Genomic DNA, 18,360 nt, shown 5'->3' with positions numbered 1-18,360 from the left:
TACAGTCACGTAATCTCTGTTGAGAAAAAAAAAAATCTTTCCTATTCAACCTCGCTTATCAGCTTCCAATCACTAGATCTAGTTATGCCTTTCTTTAACAATTTAAACAAATTTCAATGGATGTTTTATCTCCATTTTAGTATTTCCCTTTCATTGCAAAGTCTCTTAATACCCTCTTCAATAACTGAGTCATATTCAGCTCTTTGAATCTCTATTAAATGCAGTTTTGAGATTCTTCTCTGAAATTTTCCCTCTTTACTGTCTTGCAACATCCTCTTTAGGCTTTTGTTATTGGAACTAGACAGAACTCAGCTGCAGTCTCAAGGATAATTACTGAACAAAATATTAACAACATACCCTTTAACAATGTCATTACTAAAAGTTAATTTTTTGTGTACACATTTTTTATAGATGTGCATCTGTTCTTCTATAGACTCATACTAAGAACTCACATACAATTAACCCTAAATAACTTTAAGGAAATGGGTCCAGTCTTGAAAATATTCATCTACATGTCTGACCTCACATGCTGTTCTCTTCACCTAGTTTACCAACCAATCTACTTTCATTGACAGTGACTAATACTTGATCAGATTTTACTAGAAATAGAGTCATGATCTCTCTGGTAAAATATGCTCTAACTTAGAAAAAATATATATAAAAAATTTGAAGCAATACTAAAATCTTATGAAACTGCATTAAAAACATGGTATTTTGTTTACTTCAGATTATCAGTTTTAAGCTCTTTCACTACTAACCAATTCTACTTATATAAGCCGAATGTTGAACAAAATCAATCTTTTGATTCAATTGATTTACAAAATCAATCTTTCAAGTCCAAAACAAAGCTCACTTCAATTAACAGAAAAAAAAAATAAAAATCAACAGATTGTAATTTAATGCTTGTAATGGATAAAATGTACTTAATTTTTTTTATAGAAGAAGTTTGATTAAACAAATGACAAGTTTATCTCACAAAAAAATCATATAGAATTCTGTGTGGTATATTCTATCACTTGTGAAATGAGATTTATCAGCCTTAAATGGAATTTTTTGAACTGGAAATATTGTAGACCAACCAGTATCCAGTGAAACCATACACCTTTGAAAAGACTGGATTAAGGAAAGCAATTTCAGTCTGCTACAACTCATTCAATGAAAAGAAAAAAAACAACACTCTATGTAGCTCTCTTATATGCTAAAAAAGTAACGTACCAGAGAGATTTTAGCTCAAAATCTATTTATATAACATGAAGAGGAACAAATTAAAGTTTTATTATGCAAACAATGAAATTGTCTGTAATTCCAACTGTCAAAAAGTAAAGCAAATATTTTCTCCAAAATTTCAAGCTGTAGAATATTAACTATCATTAGCCATTACTGCACAAATTTAAAACAGAATCAACTTTGAACATTAATGGCGAGATTTTATTTTCTTAGACAGAATACATTTTTATCTTTGTGAGCAAATGTGCCAAAATAAATTCCTGCCTACCCTACTTTAATTTCTCATTATCAAACCAAAACATTTGAGTTTGGTTTACTAAGTCTATTGTACTTCCAATTATTACTAGAATTACCAGAGAATTCTTATCATTAAAGCAAGATGTGTATCTCATGCGAAAATTGTCCTTTAAATTGAGATATAGGTTAAAATTAACCATTGAATACTTGAGAGGAGAGGAAAGGATTTCATCTACATGTAATCAAAGACAATCAATTTTTCATGGGAGAAGACAGGAAAGGAAATTGCCAGAGTGAAAGCTACTTGTATAACAAAGTTATCACACTGGAAGTGTTTGCTTAAAAATCTATATACATCCCAAAAGCATGGGAAGTTTCCTACTGATTTTAACACAGCAAATTCCTACCCCCTTTCCTATCTGATATCAAGCTGAACTGATGGAAATACTAAAGCTTCCAGCCTCCTGTCATTTCTATCCTGCCAGAAGTTACTTGCCCCTCCAATCTGCTAACAAGGTTGCTCAAAAGTATTATCCAACCCATTTCTGTCAAAATGAGTCAAGACCAGGAAAGATGTAATAATACAACATTTTTGGAATATGTCTTATTTTGACAGAAAATTAGGAAACAATTTCCAGTGAAAGCTCATCTCTATAACCTAAGTTGTAAAAATCCTAAGACATTTTGATTGCGTAGCAAAAGACAACTTTCTTTGAAAAGGCTGTCCCTTCTTGCTATGCTCCTCAGACAGTTCAAGAAACACTGAAGTGCTATGAATATCTAAATAATGTGCTTGACAGATAAACCAATTTTAATTTATATCTTCATCTGACACAAAAAAAAAGAAAAAAAACTTTCAGAAGTTCAACCATTAACACAACACAACTTTATCTCTGTAGGAATACAAGTATTTCATTATAGCTGAGTTGTATTCTAAACTAATTCCAAAAATATGTTAAAAACCTAATACTTACCTGAAAAAAGTCTTAAAAATCTTGAGGAAAAAAATTTCAAACTTCAGAATTTTACCTTCGTATGGAATACTTTATATGAAGTGCAAATGTGAGTATACATGCACTTATGTACATACGTGCTTGAAAATTTGGCAAGATTTCTTTTTTTTTTTTTTTTTTTTGGTTCCCAGGATGAAAGTCCTAGCCATACTACAGCACTGACAAATTTATTTTTTTCACCACAATATAATTTGCATTCTCTTCCCTATAAAGCAGTGTGTTGCAGCTAGACACACATAAGGGTGATCTTTTTGGAGAGTAATAACTTTGGACATCAAAGCAGGTCCTATGCTCTACAGTATGCAGCTTGTTTTAAGAAGTAAATCCAGGAATTGCACAAAAGCACAAGCCTGAAACTGCAATTAAACAAAGATTTTTAAATGGTTCCCTAGATAAAGGCAGAATGCTAGTAATTAGTTTCAAGTATGCTTTGCCAACTGGTCTTCAAATTTGTGAAAAGAGACGCAGCATTGCAGTCTAGATTCTAGGGAAAAGTTTATACAAACTTCTTGGTACTGGCCTTGGCATTGCTATCTTACTGCTCTCTGCAGTTTTCAAAGCTGTAGACTGAACATTACTAACTGTATTTATTAAGCACAGAATGTTTAACATTGATGCAGAATGTGTTCAGACTAATAATATTTATCCAAGTCTTTCTTCAGTGCTGTGCTTTGCTTGGTGCTTAAAGCAACAACAACAAAAAAGGATGTCATATGTATTTAATTATCACATTTCTTCAAATCCATTATCCATAAAATCTATAAATTCTGCATAATGATAATTCCACTTACACTGAACTACATAAATCCACATTCTACTCTCACCTCTGCTTTCATATACACAGAATAACTGATACAATAACTGATATTTATAACATTCAGGAACAGTAAAATTGCAGATTAAGTTCTCAAGCTGTTAACAAAGCTGTTCCTAGCCTTAATAGAGTTCAAACAAACTCAAGGGTGGTATTCACTTAAAGAGTGCTTAGTCTGAGACACTATCAACCTAGAGTGAGCATCAACCTAGAGTGAGTAGACAGTATGTAACCTGATGACTTAATTTTATAAATCAAGGAGAAACGCCACATAATTCCAGTATCATAGCCAGAGGAATTTTCCTTCACAGCACATGGCCACACAGGTTGAAAACATATCTCACCCTCTCCTTAGAACTTACTACTATTAAAAAAAATAATAAATAAATCTAAGGAACAAGAATGTGAGCTATAGTATGACCTGGCTCTGAAAGACTGTGGGACACCAATCTCATCAAGTTATCAGAACAGAATCCTGTAGGCTGAAGGGAGCTTTCCAGTTCAAGTCTGTTATAATGGCATCGTAAGAGAAAAAGCAACTAATTGCTCTGTAGGCAAGAAACTGACTGCTGGCCATCTTTATTAGTACTATTCCAGACCTCTTCTGAAAAGCTCTCAAATCTTTATGCAATTGTGGGCCTAACTGAAGGAAGACATGCCAGAAAGCAATGATCATGAAGTCATATACTGATAGCTACCACCTACACAGGAAAAGAAACAAGGCAGTAATCAGGAGGAAGATGAGACAGCAGCTGGTCGAGACAAGAATCTGGTAATAGGATGAAATTGGTTAACATATAAAAAAAAAAGCAGAAGTTAGTTGGGGATTACATTTATCATCAACTAACTAATTATCAAACTCCAAAAGCACCCACAAGGCATCAATATCCAAAGCCGTATCTACAACATGACATCCTAAAGGAAAGGAAACTCTTTGATATGACAATGCTTCTCAGTACTGGACAAAGTTACAGAAAACCACTATCTACACCACTTGTCCTTCATAAATTATATTTTGCATACTTGAAACTACAAATCATATTTGCAAATTTGATCAAACTTACTGTTGTTTCATTAAAAAGGTAGTTAAGATACCTTTGTCAAACAGCTAAAATCCTTCCTTTCAGATTAAAAGCTAGTAAGAACATACTCGCTTTTCCTTTTTGAATGCTATTACCATCACTTACACTTACAAGCATCTAGGGCTGAGATCTGCCCTTTTTCCCCATTAGTTAATGGAAATAATCTACTAGGAAATAGTATTGACCTTTATCCCATTCAGGAAGTGTCTTTTAGAAAAACACATAAACATATTTGACATGGATTAGTCTAAGGATTAAATTGCACATTAAATGCAAAATTTTATTTCTGAAAATTTGAAGCTACTTCACTGAAAGATCTCTGACTATTTAACTGGAGATGCATTCATCTTAAAGCACAGTTTATTCTGAAATAGCTTATTACAAATGTCAGTCGAGGATGGCAGTCAATATTCTTGAAGATACCTTTTGAAGAGTAAGAACATTAACTTAACTTGCTAGATTAACTTGAGAGAAGGAAGACTTATGAGAGGAATTTTCTATAGTAAACCAGCTGTTAAGCAACCACAGCAATGGTTGCAGCGACAATTCACAAAGTTGAGGACTGCTAAGTTTCAAGTTTGGCTGCAATTCTACTTCTAAAAGGAAAAAATACATGAGAATAGGGACATATAACACCTGTTGCTGGAACACTTAATATCACTGACCTCTCCTGCTTACAGAAATACCTATCACATTCGTGATAAGAAAACATCCAAATAATAAAAACAATATTATCCGTTTCCTCTTCCTCTGTTGTTTTAACATAGAAGTCAACTGATATTTCGGAATGATATAAGCAAGGTGTTAGTTACATTTTAAAACACACGGTATTTTTTTAAGGCATTCTGCTCAGGTATATTTCCAGAAAGTAATTTTTAAAGTCTTTCCCATTTTCAAAATTTTCTTTCACTTTCAAGCAATGCGTTAATGTTGACATTAGTTTTCCATAAAATTTAATGCATTTCTGTGTGCTTGACATACTGCTCATAGATTAAACAGCAGCCCACTGAATTAATAAATATAGGCTCCAAGTAAGCCTGAATAAAGTGGTAACAGCCTTATGGAAAAGACAAAGATGATGCTGATCACCCTTTAAGCACAAAATGTTTAACACATAAATGCAGAATGCATTCAGATTAATAATAATTATCCAAAAGATTTCTTCAGCCTTACCTGGAAGGCAAAAGGTACATGCAATTTAAAGGGACTGAGGGGTATTCAGAATCTTTCAAGCTGTAGGGTATTTAAGGTTCTAGTAATATACAACCACAAATGAAAAGATCAAATGATAACTCGGACAAGAATAAAGTTTAAATCAAGTTAATACCAATATTAAAAAGAGCTTTGGATGTATGCTTTAAAAACGGGGAAAGGCTGATATAAATTAACAGACAAATTAGAGAAAATTGAAATAAACTGAATTTCTGCAAGGGAAACTTTTAAAGGCAATTTACTGCAGTCTCATGAAAAAGACAATTGAGTTTCTATACCTGCTTTTTTCTTTTGATATAATTTCATTCTTATCACTTTATATGTTGGAAGGTTAACAGAAACAATACTACATAGATCTGAGAATATGCGCAAGACTTATCCTATTTAAAAAACACTCTGCTAAAAATACTTTGCCACATTTGTGGTTAATTAGTGTTATTTAGACATGGACTTAAGGTTGATCACATTATTATTTATAGGACTGGCAGGTTTTTTTTGTTTGTTCGTTTTATATTTCCTTTATTTTCTACTAACAGACTTACAAGCTTTGAACAAACTGCAAAAATATAATGAAATTATTATTCACCTCTAATCAAGAATAATGAAAGTATTTTTACAAAAGCAAGGTCCGATTTTTTATTTTTTTTAGAGCTTATTATATGCAACCCGCAAAGTATGCTATTATACATTTTAGTAAGCCATCATCTGTAACATTTTCCAGGAAAATGAAGTGAGCTACTCTAAGCTACACATACTCAGTAAGAATCACATGAGCAGATAAACTTATACAAGTTAACAAGAGGACTTTTCAGACTTGTTCAGCAACTCTCAGGTCTAGGGTCTGCTTCATTCCAGTGTGTAAGTTGACCAGTTGCTGTTTATCTCATGTAGAGTCAGGGAGAAGGAACTGTCTTTTTCTTACACTTTTTTTTTCCACATTCAACACCATGTGCTTGAACAGCCATACAAAACACACTGAGACTCCCTGCTGGTAACCCATATATCTGCAGTCTGAAAACACAATACATTTACACATAGCCTAATAACCACAAATTAGAATATGTTATAGTCGAAACCTACTCAGAGGATTTATTAGAAAAAACAAAACAAAACAAAACAAAAAGTAAAGCTAATTTCTAATTTGAATGCCATGAATAAATCACAAGAAACAGGCCATCTTTCAAAACTTTTATTTTATAATAGCAATCCCTAAGAGTGTTCATTTAAATTACGGTTTAGTTCAGCATATTACTATAGCCTTAATCACCCAAAATCAACGGAAACTGTCAAGTGCATAAAATGACTGTCCCCAAGCAATAATTCGAGCTACAGCAGGTTTACACTGAAAGGAAAATACATGTGTTCAAAATATGTTTTAAATAAACGTATTTTAAATATTTGAAATGTGCTATTTTCATTTTACTATACAAGTCTACTTGCGAAGTTTTATTTTAACTTCTGTATGCCTCGTGACAACTCCTTAACGTACCAACCTGAAGATGCAACCCTTCAATTAAGGAAACAGACAACACAAATACTGCCTTATGATAAAATATATACCACGATGTTGTAAATTCTAACAGTGTTGGGAAGTCTAACATTCAATTTATGAATGATTGTTATCCCTAGAGATGGTGGACAAACATCCCTGTATTACAAGCACAGAATATACAGAGTAGTATTTAACAGTACATTAACACCCCTGAGGTGCTCCCCTGTGTCCTCTTCACTTCCTTCTTCCTCAGACATTGCTATTCAGCATCGCTTAAGTAGCATGGCAGACATGCTTGAATTGCTACTGTAAGCGGCTTCTAAACTTGTAGATAATAACTGAAGACCTTTACTCCTTTTCTTGCAAGCATCTTTGAAAACAAGTGTTGGCTCAGGCAAACAGCTTAGTGGCACACAGAGGCTCTCCACACAGAAATACTGATCAAACTAGTGAAATAGTTTCTGTTTAAGAACTAATTCTGTATTTAGCAGCCTTGCTTTAGTACTCCACACAACTTTCAGCAGAGACTCAAGTCAGCAAAACTAGAAGCCTTCCTTCATGCCTACCACAGCAAACATTGCTTTCATTGTCCTCTATCTGTACATCCAGAATTGAACCTGCGAGGTGTCCCATTTTAGTGTTCCATGTTAGATGTCTTTCTCCGGACAAGCCATTGTGGCAGTTCCTTTTTCCAATGTGTGCAATGGAACATAGCATCTAGAGATACAGATGAGTAGGTGCTTGATTTCATCTTTTCTTCTGATGTGCAGCTGTAAAGCTTTTCATTTCTACTTTTACAGATATACACCTTCTTCACAGACAATGTACGATGTAAAAGAATATGTCAAGGATTATGAATGCCAAATCATGTCTGTGTACAGGTAGGTCTCCTGCCCCGTAGAAAGACTGAGTCAAGACAGGGATACCCCTATGAAACCTCTATGTACAAAGCCATGTAAAGATGTATTGGGCTTTGTTTCAGCATTTCCTTAAGAGAGATCTTACCAACACTTAACCTACTTGCATGGAAACCACATCAACTCTAGATATGATAAAGCTTTGCAGCAGCTTTTTACCTTGAGAAGAATCCACATACTTCTCTTCCTGAAGTTACTGGCAAATTAGAACATCATAAAAACAAACACCTGATTACATCCAAATATAGATTCATATAACCCACCAGTTAGTCTTTAAGAGCAACAACTATGCTGACCAAGTCTCATCATTATGTTTTTTTCCCTTCATTGTCCCATACTATTCACAACTGTTGTGTAAGGGATGTTAGAAAGGAATGCCAGAAAGGAATGCCCATTGCGTTTCCTGTGTTTGGGCTCTCCTCATCCCTTCTCAAACCTGACGACGCCACCTCCTGGGATAGCATATTCCATATTCCACAATACATTCAGACACTATCCAAAAAGAAGTATTTTCTTTTATCGAACTTTGCCTATCTCAACAAATGCCTCTTAGTATAAAGGTGTTTCACAAACACAGTTCTGCATCCAGATCATCCATCCAACTTCAACATTTTGCAAATTTTGACCACATGCTATCCCCACTTAGACCTCTTAGCAAAAAACTGAGTCTTCTGGTCTGTCCTGATAAGACCACAGGCTCCAAAGTTCAAGTTCCATTTTAGATTTTCTTTGCTTTGCATGCAACATAAATCAAGATTTCACATGAAGTCATCTCATATTTCTGCCACTATTTCATTAAGCACAAACCTATTGACTCACAAAAAGCCAGCTTTACAAATCAATGAAATACAGTCTTTCAACACAGAAGAGTCATGTGTAAATACCGGAAAAAATATAAAAGAATAGACAGACAGACAGATGCAACACTTAATCACATCCATAACTAAATTTTATGCAAGATGCAGAATAATAAGCATAAAACACAAATTTCCTATTTTCTGGATTTTTTGGCATAAATCCAGCTTTTTTACTGCTTTTGCTTGAAATTCAGAAAACCTTTTTTCTTCAAGCAAAAATCAATAGCTGTTCTTAATTAATTCTCTCACATATACTGCCTATTTTTCTTTAGTTTAAAACATCTCTGCTATGAAACAGAAGTATTCTAATCTTACTTTTCTAAGTAAAATGCTCTGCTAAATTACTGTAGTAAAGAAATCTTACAGCAGCTATTTTTCCTCATGGAAAAATCACTAGACACTACCCTAATTTCCACTTGCACATTATAAAAGCAATGGCAAAACCCAACAAAGAAAACTAAATCAGAATTTCACCCATTACTGTACAATATCAACAACTGTTGCCATTTACTAATGGAATGTACATTTTCAGAGGTGTTACTCACGAACAAAACTTTACACAATATAATAAATAAGAACAACACCTGAATATACCTCTTTATATTAATTATGTCAGTTTTTCAAACTCATTATACACTGGCATAATCAGATGACCTTCCCAACTCAGACTCCTATTTTCTTTGTGTGTAGTTCCAGTATTATATTAAATACTGATTAAGTTTTGGAGGCTTTATAACTTGTTGTTACTGAATTCCATGAATGGAATACTGTCTTTAACATTTTAATTCCTGTGTTGTAAATTAAACAATCCAAACTGCTACTTTTCATGACATGTCCAAATCCTGGAAAGACCTGTCACTAGCACAAAACAGGATGAAATAGATTTAATATACTTCTATAACGTCAGCCACATAGTGTCTCTAAAAATGCAATTATGCATCCATTTATAGCAGTGTTTATCTGGATTTTACTTACTTGACCAGAGCATTTCACTGCAATTCAAGCATCAAGGATGCAGTGAATTCATACTTGGTATATTAGTTATGCAGTTGTTTACACAGTACAGAATTAGACACTTAGACAATCTAAAAAAATTATAATGTCTTGATATATTTCTCAACATCTCCAAAATATTCAAACTAATGAAGAAGGTTTACTACTCTCTCTACTTTTAAAAAAGCAACAAACACTTATAAGACATAATAATCATTTTTATTATTGAAGCAAAATTTATGTCTACAAGCTGAAAAAAAACACTTAATAAAAAGAAACACAAGCTTAACCTGCATGTATTTTTATGATTGAACCACTCCATAAATTACAATTTAGTTTTGATTTGTATTTTTCCCTTCTGGCACAGTTTTACTAGAAACTGTCAGTTTTCTTCTTAGAATCATTTGCTCATGTATCGTTGTGTTAAACTGGTAAGCTGTTTCCCCTTGGGGAAAAACAGTCATTAAAAGTAATTGATAATTGGAGTCTTAGGTCTACCATTGACCAGACAGATACCTTCAGGGCCAATTCAGTCTTCTTGAGCAAAGGAGACTGCATTTTTAAAATATTTAAACGGAGATCGCATTTTTAAAATATTTAAAATTTTAAAATATTTAAAATATTAGTCCAAAAGCCATTCATGAACTTGATGCTGACAGCTGCAAGAAACTTTATTGATTAATGCAACTGCCACAGTAACATTTTGAAGTTAGATTCTTGCCACAAAGACTAAGAATGAAACAACAAAATAATTTCTAACAGTCTCCTCTACAACATCACTCAATATTCAATTATAGGTAAATTTGCAACCTTCAACTAAAATATTCTACCTTCTTGGTGACATCATTTACATGAGCCTCTACACAAGAACCATTCTGCTCTCAAGACATACTCTAGAATGTTAAAGGGGGCATTTAATTTTGTCCAAGAATTTTTGTAAAATTAACCAACTTATTGTAAAACTTTTGTAAAAATAGCCAGCTTCTTTCATGAAATATCAAAAGCTATTTTAAGTTACAAAACTAAAGAAAATACAGACCTAAAAAATGACAAATTTATGCTTCCTGAGCTTACCTAACATTGTCTTTAGCACTTGATCAAGTTTTAAAAGGTAGGTTTTTAAAGCAAATTAAGGCACGATATTAAAATGCAAAAGCCAAACAAACACCTTGACAAAGACAGGCCTTGATACTCACCCATCATTAGAACATGTCAGAAATTCTTCCTTTATTTTTGGATGCCAACAGCCTGAATTAAGCATTGCTGTATGACCCTAAGGAAATAAACACAAGGTTGTCTTAAAAGGTTTTATAAGAAGTCTTAGGCTTTGTAAGTTTTACTCCAATCCATCAAGCAAAACCATTTCAAAAGCTGAGATTAGAATCCCTTCTGATCAGACTGAAGTTACAATGATGTAACAATTTTTTTATGTATTTTAATCCATTTCATTCTTGCCTGTTTTCATTTTCAAATGATAAAAATATTAATATTTTCCTTCTTTTTATATTTTTTCCTCTCAGACTATGGCATAGAATCACACTTGTTCTTTTCATCTTGGCAGAACTGTAACGCAGAAAAAGGATGAAACAATATGCATTAATATCGTATTACGCAAATTGTTTTTAGCCACATAAAAAATAATAGCAATGACAAGAATTATCAGGAAGGACACAATACACAGGATACAATCTTTTGTTTTAGGATGAAAAATTAGAAGGAAATTAGTTTAGCCAAATGCAAGAGACTGTCATTATGTTTACTATAAAGATAAGATGTTTTTGTCCAGCTGGCTTTACATCTTTGAAGTACAGACACATGATCATTGACTACCTTCAGAGAGAAATCTGGCAACTAGTCCTGTAATACTGGAATTATTTTAGTTTGCTTTAAGCAAAAATATGGGGAGAAATACTGTAAAGTTAATGGGGCAATATAACAAATATTTTAGTATTTTGACTGTCAGACCAAAATACATTGGAATTCCAGAAGTTTACAAGAGAAAGAAAATCTGTATTATTTTTTAAGTAAACAAGAACTAAAGCAGATGTTACCATTTGATGGTTTTATATACATATCACTAGCCAAAAGAAATAGTGATCTGACAAGAACAGCCTCAGGCAAAACGGTATTTAGCCCAGTTATTTGGCAACACACTTTACAAGCAATAAATAAATCATCTTTATTATCAGCTTGAGCAGTAGATGTTATCATTACTTTTTCAGGCTCTTCAGCTATTTATAAAACTGACCTGAATTTAAATCATCTATGTAAACAGAATCCTTGTCACATATAGTTTGTGGTTGTAAGGATGCAAAGTGCTCAAAACCCAATCAAGCTGTTAAAATACTTCAGAACTATGAATCAGCTGTTCTCCATTTGCATTTTCAACTACTGTTAAAAATGTGCATGCTGTACCTTATTAGTCTCTTACACTCATGACATGCAAGTAACTCTCTCCTCTCGCCCCTGCCTTGAATGGGTAAATTTGATCAGCAAAGGATGAAAAGTAAAAGAAAGCAAGAGACTAGATCAGATCAATAGTTTCTGGGTTTTTTTTTGTTGGTTGGTAAGTATGGGGTAAGCTGGCGATTTTTACAAGATACACTTTTAAAGAGATGGATGTCTCATAGCATCATAGGTATGTTACTTGGAAGAGATCTCTGGAGTTCATTTAGGCCAACCTGCTGCTCAAAGCCAGATGACAGCCAATATCAGAACAGGTCAGCCATGGGGGTTTTCAAGCTAGACAAAGCCATGGTTGGAGGTTCCATGGCTTCCATGGGTGACCTGTTCCTATGCTGCAGTACCATTGTGCTGAAAAACTTCTACAGTGACAAACCACTATAGACTTCTAGGCTAAGACTGTTGCTGTTTTAGAAGCATTTGGCTACAACACCGTTTTGTATTTTCCAGTAACTGTATACTGTTATTAGATTGCCATCTAACCTCCAACATACTAAAGAGCCCAGATGCTTCAACCTCTCATCAAAGCACAATTGCTTTAGAGCCCTGGCTTCCTTGGAAGGTCCCAGACCTCTTTCAGTTTCTTCAAACTCACCTTGAACTGAAAGAAAAACTCAAAACTGCCTTTAATCTGCTGACACATGTATCTTATCATAGTCCAGTTTGCAGTTTGTCTCATTTACAACAAAATTAAATTGTTAGCTCACATTCAGCCCAGCATCCATTGTAACCTGTAGTCCTTGTCAAGCCAGCTGGTACCAAGCATGTATCGCTATAATGTGATCATCCCAACCCAGAGTGGGGGCTTTGCAGACTTATTTATTAACTTCATGCTGTTTCTCATTCAGAAATGAAATAAATGTCACAAAACTGACAATACAGTGGTTTTGCTCTTTACCTTGGTGTTTGTCATATCCACAATGTATTGGTCTCCTTTTATGCACTCCATTACTGGGAAACCATCTCTGTCAAGCACCTTTGCCTGGGAGTTACCAGAGACAACCAGAATGACATCTCCTGTGCTGCTGTACTGTAAAGACTTGATTTGGTGACTAAAAAAAAAAAAAAGCTAGTATTAAAACAGAAGTGTCAATGGTGAGAAAATGCATTGCAGAAATAGGCCCACATACATTCCTGTATCAGAAAGATGGAAAGAAAAAAAAAAATCTAAGAGCAAAGGATTAAAGCTTTTTATTCCCATGTGTGTGTGTGTGAGACTTCCTTCTTTAATGACAGAGCACATTGTACAATAATATTTACAAAGTTGGCACCTAAAATGTCATTTCTGGCAAACATATTTACTTTAAGAATGCTTTGTAACTCCAAGTGAAAAATAGCATGCCAGATTCAGCTCTTCAGGGCTCAAAATTCTTCCTCACCTTCCCAAAAGCAACATCTGGATTTACAGTAATCTATAAAGTACTATAAAAGGATGCTATAGTCCTACATCAAAATCCATTATACATTGTACAGCAGGAAATTCATCATATGTCAGCATTCTCCCATCATTTGCTATGTTCAGGGCTACAGTTTCATCAAAGATTCAAATAAATATATATATATATATATACCAATGAACCTGGAAAAATATCATTAGGTAATAATCTACTATACCCTAAATGATTGTTCATTTGCTGCAAAAGCTTTCTTACATACATCTTTCCTTGACTGAAAAAGCTTGAGACAGAAATCATTGAATACCAGGACAAGAAAAATTATTAAATCAAAGTGGGATGATGGCAAGTGAAGCATAAATCCATTTCCATCCCAAGTGACAGCTTCAACATCTTCTCTCAGCATTCTGCTTTATGTACAAAGCTCTCTGAAGTTACTGTATCCAAAGCAGATATCCTTTTGTTTCCCTACCAGACTACACACTACCACAAGGATAGCTGAGAACAAAAAGTAGTGTATCCACCACTCACCTGCCAGAAGTGATATCCTGGCACATTAACAGAAATTGTACAACAATATTTACACTTCAACTCTGCAGTTAAATTAACTGAAAAGCAGAGATCACAATGTGTTTGCAATTCTATTTGTATTCTTATGGCCTCCAAGCCGTGTTATATAAACTGATCATCACAAAAAATATTGTTCAAGTGCATCAAGAAATAATATTTCTATACCAAACTTAGTGAAGTATGGTATACTTAGTAGTTTTTCACTTAGTGAAAAACATAACCATGTGCATTCAGATTCTAATAACTTTATGAAAACTATTTTTTTAACATAAAATTTCACATCAGTAGAATTAACACTCAGGTGATCAATGAATCTGAGTATGCAATTTCTAACTTAATTTAACATTTTATGTCTTGCATGGTATTGAATTTGTAACTGACTCGGCAGGAGCTATTATTTGTTAAATCTCTCCTCAGACTGAGATAATGTACAAAACACATAAAACATTGTAATACATATTTTAGAAAATCTGCATTGACCATAGAAATGTAAACTAAGCATAAGTTTCTTATTCAAAAAATGTTTGGCAAAACTGATTACATTATGACTCAAAAGCCAAAAATTGCTTCAAGTACCCTATTATGTAATACGAACTGGCAGCCAAATTGGCTGAAGTATTATAAACTCTAATTTTTAGTAGAAAAGAGACACTCAAATCTGGGAATTTCCGAAACAGATCACAGGCAATGTCTGAAAAAGCATCCTGAGCATAAAGAGCAAGAATGGATACTTGCACAAAAGGGAGGGAAGAAGGCCAACCACATTAAGTTCAGAGGAAACACTGAAAAAAAATAAAAACAAACCCACAAGAGAAACAGTATCTATACTCTAGAATATTCTCTGCAGACAACTGATAAACTATACTAAAGAATCTATATCGGTGTGTTTGAACAAACTTTGCTTTCAACTTTGAGTAACATTTAAGTTTCTTCTAACATAAAACACCTCCTGATTTTACAACACCTAGTATAATGGGAACATAATTCTAACAATTAATCAAATCAGGGATGTGGGAAAAAAAAAAACAAACACGCAGTCTGAGAGAAAATGTATTTCCACAACTTTTAGATATAGGATAACAATAACCTCCTAACTGTGCAATATTGGTTTAAAAAATCATATGCAGTAAGTCATGCTGTACGTAAGGTATTTGTATGACCCAGAAGTTATTGTTTTTCAGGTGTTTACTGGACTATTAAAAAAGTAAGCCAAAAGTAAGCCAAAAGTAAGGCTCTGCAGAGGCAATGCCTAAACAAAACAAAACAAAACAAAACAAAATACCAACACACTTTTGGTTCTTATTAATGTTAAAGCAAAAGTCTTGGAAAACTTACAAAAGCAATTCACTTTAATAGGATTAAAATAGGATTAATCCAAGCTGCCAAACCAGCATAGTACTTTCTGCTGGAAGTCCACTGGCAGAGCTGTGACGCAGTTAATTTCTACACACATTTATCACTGATTTCCCTTACACTTGCCCTCATCTTTAATTCTGAGGTGTGGTTTGAAGGTACTGTGTTTTTTTTTTTTTCCAGGCTCTCTTTTTCTTGTTCTTATGTCCCAAATCCAAGGAGAAATTAACATAGCAATCTGATATTATGCTACAAAATGGAGCCTGGACAATGTGTAATTCTTCTCAGGCTTTTTATTCTTCTTAAAATGAAACTAAATATTTGAGTCCAGAACTAGATTTCTGCTAACACCTAAAGCTTCCATACCAGAACTCCTCAGAATTCTTCAAGATTAAGGTCTGTGAATGCAAACAGTCCTTGCCATAAATTCTGCAGTGAAAAAATATAATAAGAATATATATACACAACTGAACACAGGTTATGTAAGAATCCTCATAGTGCTATCTAGTACTAAGACTACAATTGCATCTTATACCATTATTACCAAGTACTACTAAATTTGAATTTACTCTTCTGCTCAACATGGAAGTGCTTCAGTTAAAATAATCTTGTCCTGTGGAAGTAGACTGTGGGCTATTTCTTATTGCCAGTTATGACAAATGAGAGGAAAACGCCATTTGTGTTCTGTTACACACTTGTGCAAGTGAAATTCATGCCAGAAGAGTCTCAATGTGCAATTTTTTTTCCCCTCCAAAGATGCATGTTTACCAAGTCATGTTTTCACAGTAAATGTGCTATTCTTTAATTTACCGTAACAAAGTAAGTTAAAGTAAGATCAAAATCACAGCATATTTTTATTGTTTTGATTCTTCACATTTTAAACCACTAGTAGAATCTCTTTTTAGTTTGCTCCTTTTCAGGCGGCCTCAACTTTTTGTCATCTTTCATTAGCTGGAGTACTGGTACATCTACAATTAGTCATGGAAATCCCAACCTTCCAAACTGACCAAAATTCAGTTTTCGCTTCGTCTATTTTTAATGATTATTATCTGAAATTCTAAGGACTACTTATTGCACATCATAAACTTCAATCCCTTTTAAGCATACCAAGCATTTTATAAAGTGTGCCTCATTAATTAACCATTGGATAGTACTTTTCTAGAAAAAACATGCTTTTTTTTTTCCATATGTGTGCATATTTGAAAGTTAGCTGTGCATAAGGCATGGCATTTTAAAGGAGATTGATATTCCAGTTATCTGTAACAAGTACACAAAGCTGGTTTGTTTATTGGCTGAATTGCCAGAGAGCAGTACAAAAGTCACTGTATAAAGAAAGGTTTCCTGTATTGCTATATATCTATATGCCAATACAAATTTAAATAAATATAATCTTGTCAGACGCTGTGTCTGTTTTTTTCGTGTGTGTGTGTTTTGTGTTTTTTTTTTTATATATTTTTTTTAACATGTGCTACATAGCCATTTTATTATTAGTTCAGTGCAAGGGATCACTACTTCCAGAAAAGAAGGATTTAATGAAAATATGATCCCCTCAACAACCTCGTAAATACTGACAGTAACTACAGAAGTTATGTCCTTCCCATGAATATAAACTTGAGCATTTGAGAGGTTCATAATCTATTTGCAGATATGTTATTGACAATTCCATCTGCAAATTCACCTATACCTTTCTAAAAGATTAAAATATATGTCTGGATAGAACATGTAAAGATGTAACATGACAAGTTCTTGGTTTCACGTTTCGTTTACCACAGACAGTGCAATGAGATAAAAAAGCCTTTCAAGCTAGCTATCTTACAAGGCTTTTGTGCATTTTATTAGGAGACTAACACGGCCAATATCTCAAGTGAAAATGTAAGTCTTTATGCATACCATTCACAAGGCTGGAGTGACCGAAAAGCCTGGAGAGAAGCATCCATTCCAGCAAAATCCCAAAATTTAACATCATAGTCATATCCACCAGTTATCAAACGGGCACCTGAAGGATCCAATCCCAAAGCAGAAACCTGCACAGAAAAAAAGAAGATCAAAGTTTTTTATTTCTCTTTTTTTCTGTAATTCTTCTTAAGGAAACAAAATGTAAAATATTGCTAAAGTAAGAAAAAAATAATTCAGTGTGGTAGTTTATATGTTTTGTCTTTGAATTTTCACCATCTTGTACAATGTCTGCGTACCTCAAAAAGGGCATGGAAAATGAAGGTGGAAATTACACAATCTGAATACAATACTGAAGACTACAGAGAACAGCTCGTTTACATTGTTTGCTTTCCTATTTTCTCAATGATGAATTTGGATATCTTTCATTTCCCTGAAGAAAACAAAACTGTACTCTAGACTTGTTTCAGAAGTACAAGTAATAGTTCTAGCAAGATTTTGAAATGGTATTTAATATCCAACAGTTTAAGATTATATACTCAACATAGTTCATGTGTGCATATATGCACATTGGTTAAATTTGCCTCCTGAAGGAAAAAAAAATATAGAAACTTGGTTTAAAAAAAAAGTCACAAATTTAAAAAGATTTAAATTAGCTTCATAAGGCTACTTAGAACTTTGAGTAAAGAATGTTCTCATCTATTCTCCTCAAAAAACAGGTGATCCCACGTAAGATGTATAATTATTAAATCCATAAACCCTTTCATTTCAGAGAAAGCGGTCCTCAGCACAATAAAATAATGCAGTATTAATAGAAAGAAAATGCTCTAGAAAATGCCTAAA

General features: G+C 33.6%; 1 protein-coding gene across 1 annotated transcript in view; it reads right to left on the bottom strand.

Moving 5' to 3' along the window:
* WDR70 (WD repeat domain 70) overlaps positions 1-18,360 on the bottom strand; it is a 137,245-nt gene that overhangs the window by 77,253 nt on the left and 41,632 nt on the right. Inside the window, exons 7-9 of the mRNA XM_068667967.1 lie at positions 17,515-17,648; positions 13,206-13,359; positions 11,041-11,117 (exon numbers count right to left, since the gene is read on the bottom strand). Coding sequence (XP_068524068.1) covers positions 11,041-11,117; positions 13,206-13,359; positions 17,515-17,648 — 365 coding nt within the window. The remainder of the gene's footprint in view (positions 1-11,040; positions 11,118-13,205; positions 13,360-17,514; positions 17,649-18,360) is intronic.

This window comes from Anas acuta, chromosome Z (genome assembly GCF_963932015.1).
Source record: "Anas acuta chromosome Z, bAnaAcu1.1, whole genome shotgun sequence".
Classification (NCBI taxonomy): Eukaryota; Metazoa; Chordata; class Aves; order Anseriformes; family Anatidae; genus Anas; species Anas acuta.
Note: the sequence above shows the minus strand (reverse complement) of the source record. Positions and strands in the feature narration are given on the sequence as shown.